At 42.5% G+C, this 17,517-nt stretch overlaps 1 protein-coding gene and 1 long non-coding RNA gene across 7 annotated transcripts in view; one reads left to right on the top strand and one right to left on the bottom strand.

The window, feature by feature from the left end:
• Positions 1-6,843: 6,843 nt before the first annotated feature.
• Positions 6,844-14,388, bottom strand: LOC105490271 (uncharacterized). Of its 4 annotated transcripts, none has more exons than XR_011614989.1 (3): positions 14,255-14,388; positions 10,297-10,441; positions 6,844-8,597 (listed from the first exon to the last, which is right to left on the bottom strand). It is a non-coding gene; the product is annotated as an uncharacterized lncRNA (long non-coding RNA). The 4 variants fall into 4 exon arrangements; XR_011614988.1 differs by having other exon boundaries at positions 14,198-14,343; XR_011614987.1 differs by having other exon boundaries at positions 14,132-14,343.
• Positions 14,384-17,517, top strand: part of LOC105490270 (mitochondrial calcium uptake 2) — a 107,758-nt gene continuing 104,624 nt past the window's right edge. The window contains exon 1 of one of the 3 annotated variants that reach the window (XM_071081561.1): positions 14,384-14,611. In XM_071081561.1, coding sequence (XP_070937662.1) covers positions 14,402-14,611 — 210 coding nt within the window. In that variant the 5' untranslated portion in view covers positions 14,384-14,401. Of the gene's footprint in view, positions 14,612-14,957; positions 15,052-17,517 lie in introns of those variants that run through there. The other 2 variants (XM_071081560.1, XM_071081563.1) reach the window with 2 other exon arrangements.

Genomic DNA, 17,517 nt, shown 5'->3' on the forward strand with positions numbered 1-17,517 from the left:
AAACTGATACAGGGACTTAAGGATGTTGAGTAATCAAAAGAGATCTTAGACCAGAGCATAAAGCTATAAAAGTTTCTCAGCTCCTGAGATAGATGTTAATCCATTTGGCCCAGATCTCTAAACAATGTGGTTTGCTCTACTTAGAACATATTTTGTAATATTAAGTTCTGGCTTTGCAATTTCATTTTATTAATGTTTAAAATCTCAACCAGAACAATGAAGCTGTCACCGAAGAAGAGAAGAAAATAGAAGAGTCAGCAAATGTCTGGTATCTAGTAGGTGTTTAATAAAAATACTTGTTGAATGAATGAATGGAAACAATTATCAGAAAATGTCATAAGACATAAAAGCAGAACCTCTGATCCTGATCCCTGAGCACCAGACTAAGATTTCACAGGCTGAGCTGAGTAACTAAAGAGCTGCTGTCTACCACAGGCAGAGCCACAAAATCTAAGAGTAGAGCACCCACCATAAAAGGTATATAAAGTAGACTAGACTACAGCACCGCAGAAAGCACTATATGCTCAGGTGGATAGAATGTTTTCCTGAGAGGCTGGATTCTAGGACGAATTGGTGGGGTAATGTGGTGTGTACCCACTGCTCATAGAAAATATGAGTCAAAAATATGGGTTATAATGTGAACAAGTAATGTTTCATCTTTCTTTGTTTTTCCCCCGTACTTTACCTTTTCATCATTTGTGTGTTGCCTTTCTTTCTTTCTTTTGAGACAGAGTGTCCCTCTGTTGTCCAGATTGGAGAAGAGTGGCGTGATCTCCAGCCTCAGCCTCCCAAGTAGCTGGGATTACAGGTGTGCACCACCAAGCCCAGATAATTTTTTTGTATTTTTAGTAGAGATGGGGTTTCACCATGTTGCCCAGGCTGGTCTTGAACTCCAGAGGTCAAAGTAACCCACCCGCTTTGGCCTCCCAAAGTGCTGGGATTACAGGTGTGAGCCACCGCACCCAGCCGTAAGTTGCCTTTCAATAGATAGAAGATGTATTGATTGTCAGAGGCTCTGAGGTACTGAGCCATTCATTATCCCTGGCTGACTATGAGAACCTCTCCCTCCCCTGTACACAAATACCCTTACTGCCCAGTCTAAACCTGCCCATTCCATTAGCTTCCTACTCCAGTTTACATGCTGTCATGAGAGCAACCACTGCCTAGTTAAACATTCTTCAGAACTTCCAGCCACCACTGAAATCAAGCTTTCATTCTTTCTATCTCCCTGAGTAGCAGCGCTGTCCAGTAGAACTTTCTGTGGTGATAGAAATGTTCTGCATCATACTTACCTGGCAGGGGAGATACCATGATCACAAGAAATGTTCTGCATCTGTGCCGTCCAGTGCAGTAGGCACTGGCCACATGTGGTCATTGATCACTTAAAATGTAGCTAGTGAGACTATTGAACTTGATTTAAGCTTTCTATTTAATTTTAATGAATTAGAATTTTAAAAGGCACAAGTGGCTAGTGCCTACTATACTGGACAGTGCAGCTCTTAACTATTTTTGAGAAAACCCCAGTCTTTTTCATTGCTTCCTTACCCTCAGACTCTGGTCTAACCAGAGACAGTTCACAGCCATTCATCTGCAGACACTCTGTCCATTGGCCTTGAAATCTGCAGAATCTCCCAGGCATCAAAGAGATTGCCTGCCTCTATGCTGCCTCTGAAGTGGCAAATACTTGGGGAATTAATGAAGTTGCAAAGAAACCCACAACCCAGTCGTTTGGATAATCCATTGCTGAAAGGAATTTTATCACAAGAATGAATTAACCAGGCTCCACCTGGAATTTTCATCTGATATTTCCAGTGATCTATGATCACGTTAGTCAGGTGGCATTTATTAACAGGGTTTTTCTACACACCCTGTAAAAAGTGAAAAAGGTATTGACTGGGAGGGGCTTCCATCTAATTGGGAAAAAAACCATCATTCACAAAGAAATAATTTACATGTAAGAATCAGATGTTTAGGATATATTTATGTGTCATCTTACTTTTGCTTACTTGTTTTGTCGCCTACTGTATATGTCACCTGCCTGAGGTGGAAACCACACCTTTCCTAGAGCACATAGACTTTCCATTTCCTCCATTCTCAGTGTAAACTTTTGCTACTTGAAGTGGTCCTCAGACCAGCAGCATCAGAAACTCTTCAGAGCTTCTTAGAAATGCCAGCTCTACTTTATTCCTACAGAACCTGAAATTGCATTTGAACACGGTGCCCAAGTTATTTTGCTTGCACGTTACAGTATTGAAAAGCACTAATCTAGTCAGAATTTTCCACACTGATTCCAGTAAATATCTGTGCTTATTAGAAAGAGAGTAATAGGCTGGTCTTCAGCTGTACTGTATTTTATGGAATGTTTTAGTCATTTGTAAAAAGCTCATCAGCTAATTAGTTGTAACTTGAATTTGAAAAGTAGTATGTTGTTGTGGGAAGGGTGCTAAATTGATATGAGGAAACCTGAATTTTCTGTTTTTGACTCTATTTTTGTTCAGTTTCAGTTATTTTGGTTTTAAGTACTATTCATTTAAATCTATAAAATGAGGTTTTTCTACTAGTTGCTCCCAAACTGGGCTTCGCAGCTCTTTAGAATTTTACAAAACAGAAATGATAAGACCTCAAACAACTTTTTGTATATAAAAAAAGCCTGACATTGGAATTCTGCCTTTAAGCATGATAAGGTTACCCAGAATTTGCACTTTAGCTACCACATCTTCCTTGCTGCCCCAGATTAAAGTCAAGATTTAAGCTGTCTCAGACATGTGAGAAGTTCTCTCATTTTTAAAGACTTCCAGAATTCACATGGAACTGATATTTAACAGTCTTGAGTGTAAATGAACCTAAACCCCTCAATCTTTAAGCTGTCTTTTCAGCCTGTGTCCCTGCAGTCAGCGGAAGTTAGGGACGGCAAGTCACCCTTTTCTGAAAAGAGCCTTTTATATAGACCTTACCAGGGATTAGCTGTCAGCTCCAGGCCAGACCCTCCAGGAACGGTACACAGGCTCGTTGTTGGGGGATGTCATGAAAGGAGGAAGTAAAATATGACAAAGGACAAAAGTATTCGCTGCACAGTATTGCCTAGGGTCAAAGGCCTTTCCAGTCAAATACAAACAAAAAAGACGGACACTTTTTTTTCCTTTGCTCACACTTTTGTTTGGCTTATTTCTTTCTTGGCCTTTACTTTCAATGTGAAGCCTTTTTTTCTTTTCTTTTCTTTTTTTTTTTTCTTTTTTTCCGTTTGGTTTCAGTGACTCCATACAGTCACTCTTTTGTAAAATCGAAAGCAGATCTATCCCCGACAGGGATTCCTGAAAATTTTCCAGTCCCTGAATGTTCTAGGGACATAGTAAAGGTTGTATTTAGATGCCACACTACATTTCAGAGAAAACGTGATTTTCCTTTAAGGGTTTGCTTCCACATCTCCCACCTACACCAAATACACTTTCAAGTTAATAAAAGCTCTTCCTGCTGAGGCAGCAAATCAGGCTATAATTAAAAGGGAAGAAACATTTTACACATGAAAGTGTGTGGTTTGGTTTAAGCATAAATATGAAAAAAAGGCATGAAAGCTGATAACAAGATATAATTTGTATTCATTGTTTTTATTTATTGAACAAACTGTTAGAAGAAAACTTGTTTTAACTATTAACTTACTATATTCTAATACGTCTTTAATGTTTCACATAGCTACTGCATTGGAGCTTGTAAAAATAACTTCAAATTCCAGTGTCAAGTGGAGCCTAAGGTTTGGTTTCATTTTCAAAACTGCTTTGCTGAGAAATATATCCTAAAAAGCAATTCTCATTTTACTTCCTTACAGCTCCAACAGCTGCAGGACGAATTATAAAATGTATTTAACCCAATCTGAAAGTTAGAATTTTGATCTCTGAAGAAAGTAGTTTTGAAAGTCTCGCACATGCCAGAAAAAGGATTTAGAACTTTGATAAGGCTTCAGAAAGTAAGAAGCACTGTGAAATTTTGACAAAGAGCTACCTTCTTTTTTTTCCTTTTTTTTTTTTTTCCAAGAATGCTTCAGATCTATACTATACGATTTAATACTGTATTATACATGGATGAGTAGTACTTCACTTTATTCTTGAATTTTTCATCCTTCTGGGCACATCGTATTACCACGGACAAAAAGATATTTTAGACAAACAAATTCAAATGAGCATTTATTTGTTCTCAAATAAGCAAGTGTTACACACATACATATACATCAGCATATATATTTATGTTTTCTGAATATTCATTCAGAATGATTATGCTTTCAAACACTGTGTATCTTTCTGAAGCTGCAGACAGCTCTTTGAGGAGTGGCTGGTTAATAAGGACCCAGAGCCATGGTGATTTTTCAAAGCCTGTCCCAGGGGAACACCACAAATCTCTAGGGAAGGATGGAAATGGTTTAAAACACCTTCTGTATGGACTGGTTGCCTTTAGGATGCAGAGCTGCCTTCCTATCCAATACTGGCAGCCTTAAGATAGGACTAATGCCATGTCCTTATCTGCACTTACAGTGCTGTGTCATTCATCATTGCCATCATCTTTGGAAAAAAGTCACAATACAGTGTGACAGTATGTGTTTCTCTGCAGCTATGATAATTTTGGTATCTGCACTAGGGGAAAATATACTTAGACAATCCTTATAATAAAAAATGTCCCATACGCACATATGCTATCTCACTGCTTTTCTCCTTTTACTTTATTAAAAGATTTTTAATGAAATTTGTGAGCACTATGTTCTGCCTAAATAGTATCTTAGGTTATTATGCTTCTCAATATATACATTTGAATGACAAATTAAATGTTTCTTACAAAATGATTGCAATACATTCTGAGATCCTTTGAACTGAAATATAGAAAATATGTAACAAAAGATGTGTGTACCATCTAAATACAGCTATAGATTTGTTTCTTCTCTCTAATTGTTTAGTATCATAATGTCCCCTTCCCTAAGTTCTCCTGTTCCATTAATCTCATCTAATTCCTTTTTAAATTTAACACTTTAAATCAACACATATACCAATATCTTTATTAATCAATCAACCAATAAATACTTCTTAAAAATTATGAGGAGAGCTACAAAAATCTAGAAAACATGTTGCAAACTATCAAGCAGATAATATCCTAACTGAAAAATATGACAATCCAAAAATTATTGGCCGGGCGCGGTGGCTCACGCCTATAATCCCAGAACTTTGGGAGGCCGAGGCGGGTGATCACCTGAGGTCAGGAGTTCAAGACCAGCCTGGCCAACATGGTGAAACCCTGTCTCTACTAAAAATACAAAAAACTATCCCAGTGTGGTGGCAGGTACCTGTAATCCCAGCTACTCGGGAGGCTGAGGTAGGAGAATTGCTTGAACCCAGGAGGCAGAGGTTGCAGTGAGCCGAGATCCCCCCATTGTACTCCAGCCTGGGCAACAAGCACAAGACTCCATCTCAAAAAAATTTTTTATCAAAAAAATGATAAAAGTCTATATATTTTAAAATATCTTTCTATCACTTTCTTTACCAAAAAACTGTTTGAGCCATTTGAATAAACACCTAAAAAGGATTTGTTTGTATTTTTTAGCAAGAAATTGTGGTGTCGCAGGGAAACAAAGCTAGGAAGTCAGAACAATGCAGATCGGAAAGCGTATACAATTACTAGACATAAGCCACAGAGTCAGCACTGAGGAAAACATGATCAATTACAAGACGCAGAGTATCCAAAAGAGCAGGCTGGGTAAAAGGTGAGAGGTCTTTTATTATCACTAGAACTAAGAGAAACTTCCCTATTGATTCTTGTCAGGGGATACAATATGGCTTACTGAGCTACAGCCTCAACAGTAGTCTTTTAATAATGTAATATTGAGCTTCATTTTGCGGTACAACGTTCTTCAAAGTGATGGCAATGATAGACAGTAAATACCTGAGAGTCGCATTGGAGAATTTACATAGGGAATATTAATAGATAGCCAGTCACGGTAATCCAGGCCAGCTGCTGTAACAACCAACCACAAAAACCTCAGTCTCTTAACACAAGAAAGTCAGTGAAATGTAGATTGTGTGTTTCTCTCCAGCAGCTCTCCGTCAACAAGTGACCTACCCTAGCTATCCCTGCTGGCATGCATGGCCTGTAAGAGCCCTGCAGAAGACGAAGAGGCGGGGCCTGGAGAAAGGTACATTGGCTCTTAGCGACTTGGGCTCAGAATGGACACAGTCAGCTCTCCTCACATGCCATTGGCCAGAGTGTGAGAATATGGCCACACCTCACTGCAAGGGAAGCTGGGAAATATATCTTCCGTGTGCCCCAGAAAAAAATAAATAAAATGAGATTTGGTGAATGTATAACATTGCCTCTGCCACAACAGAATGCCAGGCTGAGGAGATTGGATGTCATGTAAAATGCACTAGCCTGGAGTTCTTAAAGGGAAGTGTCAGACCACATGGGATAAACTAATGGTATGAGAACAAAATATTAAAGCTTTTAATCCAACAGTAACAAATATGTATATTATATATTTTATGTATGTATATATATATTAAGAACTATAGGCTGGGCGCAGTGGCTCATGCCTGTAATCCCAGCACTTTGGGAGGCTGAGGCGGGTGCATCGCCTAAGGTCAGGAGTTTGAGACCAGCCTAGCCAACATGATGAAACCCTGTCTCTACTAAAAATACAAAAATTACCTGGGTGTGGTGGCGGTTGCCTGTAATCCCAGCTACTCTGGAGGCTGAGGCAGGAGAATCGCTTGAACCTGGGAGGCGTAGGTTGCAGTGAGCCAAGATCGAGCATTGCGCTCTAGCCTGGGCGACAAGAGCGAAACTCCATCTCAAAAAAAAAAAAAAAAAGAACTATATCTATATATATTATATAGGCCCTAAGTAAGAAGGCCTCATGTCATGATATGCAAGACAAAAAGAGTATAAGTTCTGTGACCTGAAGCATTCATGAGAGATGTCCTTACCTGACCGTGAGCTTTCAATAAATTGTCAGGGGTGCAGTTTCTGTGCACCCAGTTAGGTGGATTTACTGGTTATATTATCTAGTGTTAACGAAAATAAGCCTGATGAGAATGGATACCTGGATTTTTTTTTTTTCTTTTTTCCGTTTTACAGAGTGCTGATTGGTGAGTTTACAAACCTTTAGCTAGACACAGAGCACTGATTGGTGCGTTTACAATCCTTTAGCTAGACATAAAAGTTCCCCAAGTCCTCACCCAACCCAGGAGCCCAGCCAGCTTCACCTCTCACAAGGACTACGACTGGGGCTGACCCTGTTTGACCCATGGCAGGCCCGCTCCAGTGCCCAGCGCCCACTCTTGGGGTCCTGGTGCTTCCTCATGGCGCACCCCACCAGGGGATCTGGCACAGGTCCGCAGGTCGGGGAGCGGCCCAGCCCTGCCAGCCACTAGCCTGCAGGGCTCAGGCACCCCAGGGGGTCAGGGGACCTCTTGGGCCTGGCGCCCACCCTCAGAGGCCCTGGGTGGAAACAGATCACGCCTCCCGCACATTCTGTGGCTGTCTCCTGGAAGACAGACTTCCATGGTCACTCCTTCCCCCAAGCAGCTCAGAAGGCCCTTCGTTCTACCACGCTGGCGCTTCTACCTAGGGAAGCCCCCAGGCTGAGGTGCCCCCAAACTAGGTACAGCTCTGCACGGACCCCGCCGTCCCGGCATCTGGGCTCCACATGTGAAGGCCCCACAGATGGCAGGAGCTCCTGTGGGACAGCTCTTTGTCTCTGCCAAACATGTCCTGGGCCCTAGATCTTTGCCCCCATCTGAAGCACTCCCAGCAAACTCAACACCCAAAGGTTGCCATGAAGTCCTCACAACTGGAGGAGTTCACTGTGGCCGTGGCCAGAGGAAGTGATGAGGCGAATGAATCAAAGCTGTGGTATCACCTGCCTGCAGGCCAAGCAGGTGGCGGCGATCGCCAACACTCCCCGCCACCAGTCTGCTTGTGTGCCAGGTGCAGGCCTGCCCACCTGGGAGTTCCCTATCACACCTGGCTCCACCCTCCTTGCCAGGTCTCCACTGTCTTTAGCTGGAGACAAGACCTATATAAGGTCGTTGTCTGTCTGTTGAGAGCCACTGAATGGTGACCATCTCAGTGTATTTTTCCGAGTCTCGGAAGCACAAAAAAACTCAGGGCAACCCAGTCAACTGGAGAAAAACCAGATCCTGCTGCCAGATGCCCAGCCTCCTGTCCTGCTGATGGCCTCTGGGTGGTGGTGCTGACACCACGTGTTCACACCATGCCATAGACTAAAGACAGCTAACTAGCAGACTGGCTTTGGGGAAAAGGAATGAATGATGAAATTGAAATTTTTATTTGGGTTTTTAAGAAACAAATAAAAATGTCAAAGCATTTGCATTTACTCAGTGGCTTGGTCTTCTGCACAGTTAAGGACAGGCTATGATATTCTGGATGTCTCAGTGCACAAGAATACATATCACAGGCTTGAACATTTCTGCGGAAATCTTGCGATCAAGGAACATTTCACGAAATTATTTAGATCTTGTCCCTTGCTCCTCTGGACATGCTGTCTTTCTTAATTCTTCTCTGTCACCATCTTTGATGTGCGTGAGATGTACATTTTACATCTGAGAAGGAGCAAAGGAAAGAAAGTGTGAATTGTCTCCTTTGGTGGGCTACACCAAACTTTGGAGATATTATAATGGACTTGAAAATACCAATTAAATTCTTCTGACATACACTATGTGTTCCATAAATGTATTTCCAGAAAAAAATCTTTTTTTGCAACCTCAAATGTTGTGCTGTCACTAATTTTCATAAGTGTACTTTATGACAACACAGACCTCTCTCTCTGAGATGTGGAAGTGTTACACAACACTCATAAAACAGACTTCTTTTTTTTTTTTTTTTTTTTTTTTTTTTGAGACGGAGTCTTGCTCTGTCGCCCAGGCTGGGGTGCAGTGGCCGGATCTCAGCTCACTGCAAGCTCCACCTCCCGGGTTTACGCCATTCTCCTGCCTCAGCCTCCTGAGTAGCTGGGACTACAGGCGCCCGCCACCTCGCCCGGCTAGTTTTTTGTATTTTTTAGTAGAGATGGGGTTTCACCGTGTTAGCCAGGATGGTCTCGATCTCCTGACCTCGTGATCCACCCGTCTCGGCCTCCCAAAGTGCTGGGATTACAGGCTTGAGCCACCGCGCCCGGCCAAAACAGACTTCTTAATCTTCTTTCTGTTGATGTCCCCCCAACCTCCTAGCATTTTAAGCAATTTATGCTACTTTTTTTTTTCAGTAAATGTTTGTGTCCATTGGATTATAAGCGTTATTAAGAAATACAAAGACAAAATATTGGTGTTGGGTTTTCTTTTTATGAGTGCTTATCTTTTAAAAATACATAATGAGCTGGGCACAGTGACTCATGTCTGTAAACCCAGCCCTTTGGGAGGCCGAGGAGGGAGGATCACTTAAGGCCAAGAGTTAGAGACCAGCCTGATCAACATGGTGAAACCCCATCTCTACAAAAAATACAAAAATTAACCTGTCATAATGGTGCACGCCTGTAATCCCAGCTACTCAGGAGGCAGAGGCACAGGAACTGCTTGAACCTCGGAGGCAGAGGTTGCAGTGAGCTGATATCACGCCACTACACTCCAGCCTGGACAACATAGTAAGACTCTGTCTCAAATACACACACAGACACACACACAAAATAAAAATAAAAACACATAATAAAGTATGTAGAATAAAACTGTGTGAGCCTAGGGGCTATGCCAACATAATCTAATTGAGGGAAAAGGAGAAGGTGGCAATGAACTAAGACTGGCCATGAGTCGGTAATTGTGGAAGTCCAGCTCTATGTACATGGAGACTCATCATTTTAGTCTCTCTAATTTTATATATATATGAATTTTTCATAAGGAAAAGCTAAAAAAAGACAAGTATCATGGTTTCATTACCTCAACTAATAGTACAGTCACTTCTTCCATTCCGATTAATATATTTTTGTGAGGTACCTGTTTGAGCTATGACAGTCATCAAAAACTAATGTATAAATTAACTCAGCATAATACCAAACCTTGTATCTCATAAAACCTAAATCAGCATTTTCCAAGTTAATGAAGCCAATTTAATCACATAGACCTCACTAAAATACTAACAGTTTTAGAACAAAACATTCATTGCATCTTTAATAATAAAAATACAATTTTATTTTGTAAATACTAGTTCATCTTTACATCACCATTTACATTCTTACTATGCGACTTTTAACATTTAGTTGTAAATGTGTAGATTTAAGAAATAAACATACATAAATGGGGGGTTACATACCTTTAAAAGTTTTCAGCATAGAGGGCACAGGTCAATGTGTGAGAGCACAGCCCGTACCCGGGAAGCTGTATCCTATTTGTCCTTGCTGTCGTCAACGTGTGGTTCCATGCCTGGCACACATTTCACATTCGATACAGTTTGTCAACTAAGGAGAAAAAAAAGACACTTTGGAGTGGCATACAATAAGAATTTTAGAAGTGTAAAAATAAACTGAAACCCATCTCCTCATTTTCCAACAGGGAGACAGAGGCTTAGGAAGGGTAAATCACAGAGCTAATGGATGTATGGTGAAAGAAATGTTTTAGGAAGGTTAATCTAACATAGACCTGTAGGATGCTTCAGAGAAGAAAAAGACGAAGCAAAGGCACACGTTAAGAGATAGCCACAATCATTATAGTGCAAGGTAATGGGAGCTGCACTGGGAGGGAGGGAAGGTAATGAGATGCAGAGGAGGATCTGAAAGACACACAAAACGCTCCTCTGGGCACTGCTTTCTCACTGTCAGTAAGATTTCACTTTAACCTATTTCCACACATGCTGGTATCAATCATGATACCCAGATATTTTTACTCATGGCCCCAAACTGCACAAAAACACATAATTAGCAGTTCTTTTGACTCATCTGGGGCCTCTGAGAGTGATTCATACCCTCCGCTACACAATTATCCACCATAAATATAGTTCAACCTCTGTCTATTCCAAGCAATGGTCCTTTATAATGTCCATTCATATGCTTTTTACTTCATCCCTATAGGAGTCCCACCTCTTTAACTATTCTTTTGAGATCTCCCATATTTTTTCTCCTCCACCTAAGATAATCTGTCTCAGTGCACATTATTCTGGAATAGAGCAGTAAACAATCTTTCAGAATCCAATGGCAATTTTTGTTTTTCTCCCCCACACGTGCTAAGATCAAAGATGTGTTCAAGTTAATAATTTCTCTTAAAATGGAAATATGAAGGAGTAAATATCTTCAGTGAGAAAAACTAGTTGACCTCTTTTGTTCAAGACCAGTAACCCAGAGGGAATCGAAGTTTTGATTGTCAGTAAAAAGGAAAATAATTTGAAGAAGCGTGTGGATAGTGGCTAAGAAAGGCCAGGATAAAGTCTGGGCAAGCAGAAGAAATACACTGGTGAAGCATCTGAGATTCAGAAGAGGAGCTCAGCCTCAAGGTGGGTGGGGACGCTGGAATGGGTGGGTGGGGAAGCAAGAATACCCCAGTGACAAATGTACAGAGGGACAAGGGGGCTGCCAACTGTTCCATAGACTGGAGATCATTGTGTTGCCCCTGCCTGGCCCCCAGGACACTCCAAGCCAGTCCCCAGCTAGCCCTTCTGCTCCAAGCCTGTCAGCACACACTGTATGCAGCCTTCCCCAGGCTTTCACCCTACCTCAGACCCCAGCAAGTTCCAGATCAAGTCTTCTCTCTTCCCTAGATGCTTTTCTGCCTGTGCCAGCCCACTACACCTTTGCCTCTCTGTACAGGATAACCGTCAGAGACAATTGTTTTGAAATTCAAGCCTAGCCTCTCCAGTGAAAATAAAGCTCGTTAAGAGCAGTGTTTCTGACATACCATTTTTGTTCTTCCTTCAGAAAAAAGAGCAGGAGTAAATGAATTAAGAATGATACTTTAAAACAATCAGTATTTCCATCCTGGTTTTGTCCAGCTATTTAAAACAGTATACAATGTACAGCTTTAGAAGCAGCCTCTTATTTGAGGGTTGGTTTATAAACTGCATGGTTGAAAATACATCCCAGCCCAGGACTTTACAGCTGATGATCAAGAAATGAACAAAGCCGGAGCCCAAAAAGACCAATATAGTCAATGTCCTTGGACAAATGTCAGCAGCTGCCAAGGAAGATTTCATACTTAGAATGGTTATTCGACTAGAGATTAGTTCTATTATAAGAATTTGTTTCCTCTGCATAAGAAAAGTTTGAATACATTAAATAAGTGAGAGTTCTAGATGCCTGGGCACATAATGAAAGTTTTAAAAATAACTAATTACACTGTTTTCCAAGTGGCTTCAAAGATTTTCAGCAAAATAAAAAGAAGTTTTGTTTTTAAAATAAAGTACACCAAAGGAATAATATACTTCTGTATTTCGGATGGCTAAAGCTTAGAAATATGAACCCCAGAGTTTCATTTGTGCCATTTATTTATTCACTTGTATACTCACTCATTGAATGTCTATTACATGCTGGGCATTGTGCTAGGTGCCAGAGAAGCAGGGAAAAGGAAGACATCTCACCCACAAGGATGTCAAATTGTGGGAGAAAGACATTGTTCTTAAATATGCCACGTTTTAATAGGAATCTAAACTTATCTTGGGCTTGAGGCAATAACTGAGTAATAGATGCCAGGTTTCATAAAATACCTAGAGGAACTGTGTGAATTAGGCAGTTAGAATTATACAAGTAAAGACTGTGGTTTCTGGAAATCAAGAATAAGCTACAAGATAAGACATCCAGGGTGTCCAATCATATCCTAGAAGTCCTATAATCACCAGGAAACAAGCTAGATGTCAATAGTCCAGAAAAGCAGGACATGTGCCAAGAGCTACCAGAGTTAGCAGAGGTGAAAGACAGTCCAGAGGTTGACAAAGTCAGGCTAGATTCGAAAAAGCAGGAAAGTCTCGGGTTAAGATGGGCTAGTGATCTAGAATCATGGACATTCAGTCAAGCTCATTTGTGTTCACAGGGCAGAAGTAAACCAAACCTTGACCACAGTAAACGCATATCTGTCATAAGCCTACCACGTGCCAGGCATTTGGCTAGTCACTTTATATAAAATATCTCATTTAGCTCCCCCACCCCAAACTGTAAGAGGGTTGTTCACAGATGAGAAAATTGAGACTCAAAGAGATGAAATACCTTACCCCAAATAGCAATGATCACCTGCCAAATCGTGAGTTATTTACAAATGAGAAAATGGAGACTCAGAAAGATTAAATAATTTGCCCCAAACCACAGTGATCATCCTGGTAGAGCTAGGATTCAAACCTTGAGGTCTGGCTCACAAGTCTGTGAAGTGAGGCTTATCTCTCTACTTCCTGCCTGGGAAGGCACACTGAAAGTGAGTCCAGAAGCTGAGGGAAAAGTGAGGAACCTCTGACTGCAGATGAATTTAGACAAGCCAGCTAAGAGAAAGGGAGCAAGGATTAAGGGCAGATAATAACAAAGTGATCCACGGGACTTCCATTGAATGATCAAATTAGATTTCATGTGACAGGTTTTTGTTTTTGTTTCTTGAAGTTTTGTTTTGTGCAAAATTTCAAGACAGCAGTGATTATGTGATTAGGTGTCTTGGCCCCTTTGATGTTGGCTCCGTTACTGCATGCCCAACTAAAGCTTCTAATAGCTGGGGACATTTCAGAGGCTGAACAAAGAGTTTATTAAAGAGAGTTACTCAGGAAAAGTGAAGACCAAAGAATGGAAGATTGGAGGCTGTTAAATAAAACCAAGTAGTCTGCCTCAGCTACACCACGTATCACCAATGGAACAGCCAGGACTAAGCCTGCACCAGGGAAAACCTCTGGGTCCCTGCTGATAGACACATGGGGCTGGTGTGCGGCTCTGTCTCCATGACTTTTAGTTCTAGGTAGGATGCGCGCTACTATCAAACCCTCTGTTGAAACTGAATTTAAATTCAACATTAGCAAATAGTGAGTGACTGAAATAACGAGAATGCCTTGTCTGAGAGTTCTTTTAGCAGAAATTAAAGAATAGTCAAGACTATGAGCATAGGAAGACATGAACACAGATGCAGAAGAGGCTATTTCAAAAAACGTTTCACAGTTTCACAAGATGAAAAAATGAAAAGGAGAAAGAAACCTGCCCACACAACCGAGGGCACTATCCTGTTTTGGACTAGGAAGCCATATTATACTGTCTTCCTACTCTTCCTATCATCCCATCTCCACAGCCTTAGAAGGCAGCCCCGGAACCAAAGGCCACCTCCTGCGGTTCCGAGCGTCGCCTCAGCAGCCGCACCCACGGCGCACGCTCGGTAGGCGGGGCTGAAGCCTGTCGAATGTCGCGAGAGTTCCCAGCGCTGGCGGTGGCGCCAGGAGACAAGCGCCGTGTAGCTGCGCTTCCGCAAAGATGGCGGCGGCTGCGGGGAGCTGCGCTCGGCTGGCGGCCTGGGGCGGAAGACTGCGACGGGGGCTCGCTGCCAGCCGACGGGCTCTGCCGAGTCCCGGCCCCTTGGCTGCGGCAGTGGCCGGCGCCGCCCTGGCAGGAGTAGGAGCGGCCTGGCACCACAGCCGCGTGAATGTCGCGGTACGCGACGGCAGCCTCACAGTCTCAGCACAGGTACGGGACGAACTCCTTCTGCTATAGCCCCAGTCAAGCTCCTCCCTCCCCTGACGCCCTTGGCGGGGAGTGGTTTGGCGCTGGGCGGCTGTCCCGGAGCCGTGGGTGGGGGCGCCGCTGCGGGTCGGGGCGTCCTGCGACTGGTGGGACTCGCTCCTTCCTGGACTGGCCCCCGCCCTGAGCCCCCGAGGGCCTTCGAGGCCGGTGACGGGAGATTCCGCCTCCCTTGGGAGAACCCCGCGGATGCTGAACACCACAGCCCGCAAACTGGCCGCACTAATTTCGTGGCGATGAGTGTGGGCGTGTCTTAATTCAAGCCTCCTAATTCAGAATCTCACTGCGCCTCGCCCCTTCCTCCTCTATGGTCTTTGAAGTGGCGTTCACATCCACAGGTGTTTTGCGTCCAGTTACCCCGCTGGGATCTACCTTTGTTAACCTTTGTAAGTTTTACGACCTCCTCTTTGCATAGCATGATGAAGTTCTGTCGATTGCTTTTTTAAGTCACGAAAGTGTCAGCCATAAAAATTAACCAGTTGATTTCCAGATTTTATTATCAACTTTAAGGAACATTATTGCATGATTATAAACCTTAATATCTTAGTGGACCATTATAAGTTCTAAGCAAAAATTGCTCCTAAAACCTCCATCTATTAAAGATAAGAGTCGGCCGGGCGCAGTGGCACACGCCTTTAACCGCAGGACTTTGGGAGTCCGAGGCGGGTGGATCACCTGGGGTCAGGAGTTCGAGACCAGCCTGGCCAACATGGTGAAACCGCCCCGCCTCCCCACGTCTCTATTAAAAATACAAAAAAATTAGCTGGGCATGGTGGCGGGAGGCTGAAGTGGGAGAACCGCTTGGGCCCGGGAGGCGGAGGTTGCAGTGAGCCGAGATCAACCCATTGCACTCCAGTCTGAGCTACAAGAGCGAAACTCCGTCTCAAAAAAAAAAAAAACAGATTCAAGTTCCCTGTTTCAAGATAAATAATGTAACGCATTTGAAAATTTGAATGAGTAGTACTTTAAAATTTTTGTAGACCTAATAAGTTTTTACGTATGAGCTTTTTTGAAAATTGAAAGTAGTGTTTTATTATTTTCTTTTTTAGATTTACATTATGCCTTTCTAGCGAAAAACTCAAGGAACATTCAGATACAACAAAAAAGAGAGGAAAGAAGGCCTTATGAATTAAAATTAAGTATTGGCAAGTGATATTCCTTATTTGTTTTAATAACAAATTATTATAATATAAATTATATTAATGTAAACATAATGGATATAATGGAAAGGTCTATCATCTAGTGTTTTTATAGCATTTTTGTGAATCTTGTACCAAGGAGTTCAGTGTATTCATCGTTAGTTTCTCTCTCTCTCCCCTTGATTCATCCTGTTTTTAAGACCCTTAGATTAATCTTCTGTGGAGTATCACTTTAACCACACAGTGTACCCTTCTTCAGAAACCATTAGTGTCTCATTTTGCTGACAGTAAAATGCACTTTTTTTTTTTTTCTGAGACCGAGCCTCCTCTCTCTGTCGCCAGGCTGAAGTGCAGTGGCGCGATCCCGACTCACTGCAACCTCTGACTCCCCAATTCAAGTGATTCTCCTGCCTCAGTCTCACGAGTAGCTAGGATTACAAGCATAGGCCACCACGTCCAGCTATTTATTTTTATTTTTTTGTATTTTTAATAGCGCCGGGGTTTCACCATGTTGGCCAGGATGGTCTCGATCTCCTGACCTCATGATCCGCCCGCCTTGGCCTCCCGAAGTGTTGGTATTACAGGCGTGAACCACCGGGCCCTGCCAAAATGCACATATTAAAACTTTGTCCTTCAGAGCCCTTTGAGTCACACTCTGACCTGACACTACTCAGGCACCGTCCCACTAAAGTGATTCACTCACTATCCCTAGAACAAGACTTAAATACCACTCACCCCCCAGCAGCAATTTGTAGACTCTTGATTTCACTTACACATCTAACTGGTTTTTTTCTGGCCCACTTCTAGTCTTTCTCCTTTTAAATCCCTAACTTGACTCTGAAAACTTCACACTAGTGTAGTTATTTTGGATTCTCTTCCCAACTCTCAGTTCTCCTTCCCTGCAGCTTTGTAAGTTTAATCTTAGCTAAAGTAATACAGAAACGATTTTATTATCAATTGTTTAATAAAGTCTGTTGGCATAGCATTTGCCTGATCTACTGTTGGACCGAGACAGTGGTTCTCATCCTTTTGCCACCACGGTGGACATTCCTTTCAGCATCAGTGGCTGAATACAGTAAGGATTGAGAGGACTCGTAGCTTGAAAACTTTGCCTTCACCTCAGCGATTTTGATACATTTCCCTAAGATTTGGGCCTGTTAATTCTCCTCTGCCACCACTACTTTGGGGACAGGTGTGCATAGTTGAACTAGATACATACTAGAATTTTGATTTGTGATGAATCTTCCATCGCCATACAGTTTTATGCATTAATACGATTATGTTGGTATTCCAAGTTGGTAAAGTCTTCCTGACGTGCCCCTATAATGATAGTGAACACGTCTGGCCGGGCGCGGTGGCTCACGCCTGTAATCCCAGCAGTTTTGGAGGCCGAGGCGGGCGGATCACGAGGTCAGGAGATCGAGACCATCCTGGCCAATACAGTGAAACCTCATCTCTACTAAAAATACAAAAAATCAGCCGGGCGTGGTGGTGGGTGCCTGTATTCCCAGCTGCTCGGGAGGCTGCGGCAGGAGAATGGCGTGAACTCGGGAGGTAGAGCTTGCAGTGACCTGAGATCACGCCACTGCACTCCAGCCTGGGCGACAGAGCGAGACTCTGACTCAAAAAAAAAAAAATAATAATAATAGTGAATATGCCCTTCATTTTCAGTCATTATACTAAGTGCTTTTTTCCAATAAAAATATAAATTTA

Source organism: Macaca nemestrina, chromosome 16 (assembly GCF_043159975.1).
Source record: "Macaca nemestrina isolate mMacNem1 chromosome 16, mMacNem.hap1, whole genome shotgun sequence".
NCBI lineage: Eukaryota > Metazoa > Chordata > Mammalia > Primates > Cercopithecidae > Macaca > Macaca nemestrina.